This window comes from Condylura cristata, unplaced genomic scaffold (genome assembly GCF_000260355.1).
Source record: "Condylura cristata isolate star-nosed mole 26May11 unplaced genomic scaffold, ConCri1.0 scaffold00043, whole genome shotgun sequence".
In the NCBI taxonomy this organism is placed as follows: Eukaryota; Metazoa; Chordata; class Mammalia; order Eulipotyphla; family Talpidae; genus Condylura; species Condylura cristata.
In genome coordinates this window covers 3884851-3890124 of record NW_004567144.1, presented here as the reverse complement: position 1 = coordinate 3890124, position 5274 = coordinate 3884851, and the positions used below count along the sequence as shown (strand labels likewise).

Here is a 5274-nt window from a genome sequence, read left to right as displayed (position 1 = left end):
CACGAAGTACACTGCTGAGGGGAGCAGCAGGAGGGTCAGGAGAGGTCTGCCACGCCATGTGGATCACCTCTGGGGCAGGTAGGGATCAAACTCATGCGGAAGTGCCTTAAGCTTCTTAGTGCAGTGCTCCAACCCGCTGCGCCACCAGGGAGGGCCCACTTTTTGGATTTTTTAACAGACAAGCTTCAACTTCAGCAGATTTCCAATAAAATTCATTACTATCCTTGGATTTTAACAATCTAGCTTCAACTTCCAAAGATTTCCAATAAAATCTACTACTATCCTTCATCCCACCTAGACCAATTACCATCCCTTGAATATAATGAAAGCATTGTCATTTTCTTTTTTCCTTGACATTCCATTTATCTAGAATGGCTGCTCTTATCTCTATCACTGTCATTCCTATTATTCAAGGCCTGTTCAGTTATCATCTTTTCACTCCAACTGAGTGAATCACTTTGGTATTTTATAGCATTTGTAAAGCCCAAATGTTCTTAATCTTTCTACTGTAGAAAATCATGCTTAAGATGCTTATTAAGTCTTACCTTTCCTTTGGACAAGACTTTTTTTTTAAAGATTTATTTATTTATACATACAGACTGGGGTATAGGCTACAGGTACAAGGGGTGAGAGGGTTCACCAGAGATAGAGAGCAGAACAGGCAGATGTACTGAAATACACTTCTGAGGGGATCACTAGGCAGGTCAGGAGAGGTCTGCCATGCCATGTGGGTCACCTCCCTGGCCGGGGATCAAACTAGTGCTGCAGTGGCTATGACAGCTTCATAGTGCTGTGCTTTAACCTATTGTGCCACAGGGAGGGTCCCAGACAAGATTTTCTTTAAGGACAGGGCTCATCTGTTTCTATTTTCCTATTTCAAGAAGGAATCTAGTCCAAAGTAGACAGTCAATAAATAATTGTTAACTTCATGAATGGGTCACAGTTTTGAAGATAGCATTTGTTAGAAGACAAGCTTTGACATTAGTCAGCTTGGAGATGGAGTTTTTAGGTAGGTCTTTGAGAAGGAGGAGTTTCTTACTCTTTCTTTTAACTGGATTACTTCTTTGTCTTTTTGTTGCTTCCACTGTCTAAACTTCTCAGCATCCTCTTTCATCTGACGCATTAACTGTACCCGCTGGTTTTTCATCACCTGTAAAAACGAAAACCAGTATAAGTATTAGTCATTTGCACTTATTCTATGCTTATTGTAAATGGATAAATAACCGTTAAGAAAGAAAACCCACAGCTAAACTGAGATGATCACAACAGATTTTCTGCAATGCTTCCTGCTATATTTGCAGGGGTTTCTACATAGATTACACAGATGAACACACTGAAGAAATAAAACTTCAAGGAAGTTTTAAGCCTCAAGGACAAATTCATCCAGCAAACATTTCATTCTAAAGGTTTCAGTACAAGCAGCCTGTAATTGCCACTTTGTATTGATAGGTGTCAGAACTGAACATTCAATAATAACTGAAATTTTTTCCGAAATTTTGTCTGTCATCTTGCAAATGATTCCATATGATTATGGAAGATGATCAGGGTATCACCACTAAATACTAAGGTGTTTTTGCCCTTTCTTTCAGAAAATCTAACATTAAACCTATGGATGTTAAAGCGGTGTTTCACTATTCAGATTCCAGGTGACTACCAATACAGTGTGCTGTAAGAGAGACAATAATGGAGATTTAAACACTTGAAATGATGACTGTGCTTACTACTTGCTCACCTGAAAGAATTTCTGTAGCATAATTCTAAATGGAACACTGGTGTTTATAAGTATCAGTTGAGTAAATGTAAGGATGAGAGTTTATTACCCGTATCTCCTGGTTCAGTTTGGAGACAGTATGCTCTGTGGATTCTTTCAGTTTCAGAAGTTTGGACTGTTCATTCAGTTTTTTTTTCAAATCAGTTATTTGACCCTCTAGCTCCTGGAGACGTTTGCGACGACGCTCACTCAACCTAAACCAGATGATGTGGGAGTGAAAACTACCAGCAACAAGCCTGACTTTAAAAGACATGCCATTAGACTCCTAGTTCACATATATTCTAATGAATACCCCCCCTCCCAAGCAACCACAGTTGGATCAATAATGGGAGCCTAGCATAAGGAGCAAAATATTCCCTCTTCCTACCCTAGTTTTGGTCCTATTCCCCTCTTCACTCCCATAAAATGTCTTTGGTTTATAGGCTAACTTCTTTCTTAATGAAGAGCTGTTATCTCCTGCAGTTTCTGCTTGAGAAATTTAATCATAAACTGTGTTATGGGAATCTTTTATTGTCATCATGAGACAAGAGATGTTATTTAAAATCACAATTACCTGACTTTTCTTTTGTATAGGTCTCCTTTCCACAACTAGATTTAAATCCTGAGAGGGCATGAAATGGATTTTTGTTTACTTCTCTATTCCCTCTATAGCGCCTCACAGAGCAGAGAATCGAAATATATTTATTGACTGTACTTCTTTTACAGTGTTTACTTTCTTTTCTCAGGTATAGTCCCCATATAATGTCTACCACCAATTCACCCATGCACCATACCAATCTCTTGTGCTCCTCCCACCCTCATCTCGATCCCTCTCCCCTCCCCTGCTGAATGTCTCTGAGTTATTTCTGTTCTCTTTTATTATTTTTTCCCTGATCCTTTATTTGGTTCCCCTATTTTCCTCCTATGCGTGAAACATTCTGATATTTTTCTTGCTAGAAGGGATTATGCTTAGTGAAATAAGTCAGAAGGAAAAAGAAAATATTGAGTGTATTCTTACTTGGCTTGGTTGACATCCTTCTTTGCTGTCTGAAGTTCAAGAACCAGTTCTTCCTTTTCCTTTTGCAGATTGATAACTTCCAATTCTAGATTTTTTATGTTATCCTTCAGAGTTATTGGTGAGAGAGGAAAAAAAGACAAGGCACAAAAAGAAAATAACTTCTACATCCTACATATTAAGGAAAAATGCATTCAATTATGCCACTTCATCTGTACATCAAAAACATTTGTACTTGATTTGATGGAGATTGAAGTTAGGTAGTGGTTTAAAGTATGAACTTTGTATCCAAAGGCTTGGCTTTGAAACTTGATGCCAGCAATTACTGTCTATCTTAAGGAAAATCACTTTTATCTCTTAGTTTCTATTGCTGTACAGAAGAGTTAGTATAGCAGATCTAAGACTACTATTCTTAAAAAGGCAGCTTACAAGGTTCACCCATATACTTATGTCTGGGAATTTAGATTTTGGTAGTTCTACCATTCTCTAATTATAGTGGCTGACTCTGCCTATACTGTACAAACAATATGATTTATCCTGAACAATTGCCTTTTCCTTCAAGGGTCTAGAATTTTGCTATGTGCATTATCAGAAAAATGCCTACCTAAATGACCCCTGGTAAAAGTCCTGGACTCCTTGGATTAAGGAGGCTCCCTGACAGACATTTCACATATGCTGTCACAACCCATTGCTGGAGGAATTAAGTACATTTCATGTGACTTTGCTGGAAGAAGACTTCTACAAACTTAAACCTGGTTTCCTTCAGACTTTGCCCAATGCACTGGTTTTCTTGTTGATATTATTTCATTGTCATTAATCTTAGCTGTATGTCGATATGCTGACTCCACTGAATCACTGGACCAGGGGGTGATCCCTGAGTTTTCTTATCTCTGTAAACAACTATCAATGCCACCTACTTGACAGGGCGATTGGAAACACCAAATAAAATTTAAAAAGTAAAGGCATTTTGCAAACTGTAAAGAGCTGCACAAGTAGTCTTATATTTGGAAATTTCAAACAGATGTATTTGTTAGGAACTGTAATTTTAAGTACATTTAGGAAATACATTCTAGAAACTGAGGTTTGGTAGTTTTCAAGATTGAAAAATCCAATGAACAGATTCCTTGATCTTCTTATAACCAAAAAACATTAAACTGGCTAAATGAGTGATTGGCAGCCAAAAAGATTATCTATAGGTCCCAGAGCAGAAGAAATGAAATAACACAGATTCATAGGCAGGTTAAGACTTTATTAAGAAAAGCTTTCTAAAAAAGGCAAGAAAATGTATTTGAAGCTAATATACCCAGTGACTTTTGTATAATCAATGAAAAACAATCTGACTGATTTGTAGTTAACCTGCATGTTTAAACTGGCCCAGTAATATTGTGTGTATTTATACAATACATAAAAAATAATCCAGGTACCATATATAAAAGGTATGTCCCTTTGACTATCTACGCTTGCCAAAACCCAGTCCCCTCTTCGTAAGTTTCACTATTACCAGTTTGGTTCAAATATTCCTGACATTTTCATATTACACATTTGGATTGTTACATTTTCTAGACATTTACACAAATATACAAATGACTAGAAAAACAGAAAATTAATTATAAATATTTGTGAAAAACATCTATAATATATATGCAATAAAATACAATACTATATATTCAACACATACATCTTAAAATGTTAAAGATAAAAATAATCACATTATATGTGCATATCATACCATAACTTGCCTTTTTTTACTTAATAGGTCTTAAGGATTTATTTATATCAGTGTATAGAGAGCTACCTCATTCATTTTTTATTTGCTGCGATGAAATATTCTTTAATGCTTTCTGTGCACATGTGCAAGGTTTTCTATGGTAAAGAGGTGAAATTATATGGGAAAGATATATACACTTTTAATTTTAATAGATACTGATAAACTATCCTACAAAGTAGTTATTACAATTTACATCTTGCTGTGTATGTGTGCATGTTTCCCTGAACTCTTGTCAACATTTGATATTGCCATATTTCAAAATTTTACCAAGTGAATGGGTAAAAAAAAATTATCTCTTTATCATGTATACCACATTCAGTCAATATTTGTCTTACTGACTCCACAAAGGCAATTGTTCAAAATTTATTTTTAATTTTATTATTTCTTTAAAGATGAGCCGCTTTGCCCCACGCTAAACCCTGGAGGTAAAGCTGGATGGCTCAGCTCAGTGAGTGGAGCCCAGGCTGCAGAAAGACTGCAAATCTGATCCTCAATACCTGGGTGAGAGAAAAACCGCTGAAACTTCAGACCTGATCCGGAGCACCTGGGCGCCACGCAAAGCCGCTGAGCAGCTCGACCAGCTCGGGAACCCGCAAGATAGCGGCAGAATAAAGAAGCCGGCGACTACATCCAAACTCGCACGGGATTATACAAAAACGGACTATAGACTTTCATGCTACGAGTTTCAACTCAAATGAGAACGCCCTGGACTCACTAGAAGGAAAATAACCGAGGGAGAAC

General features: G+C 37.0%; 1 protein-coding gene across 1 annotated transcript in view; it reads right to left on the bottom strand.

Moving 5' to 3' along the window:
• The window catches only part of KIF4A (kinesin family member 4A), a 129145-nt gene that overhangs the window by 37407 nt on the left and 86464 nt on the right, over positions 1-5274 (bottom strand). Inside the window, exons 16-18 of the mRNA XM_004694456.2 lie at positions 2769-2872; positions 1821-1965; positions 1040-1150 (exon numbers count right to left, since the gene is read on the bottom strand). Of these exons, the coding sequence (XP_004694513.1) occupies positions 1040-1150; positions 1821-1965; positions 2769-2872 (360 nt within the window). The remainder of the gene's footprint in view (positions 1-1039; positions 1151-1820; positions 1966-2768; positions 2873-5274) is intronic.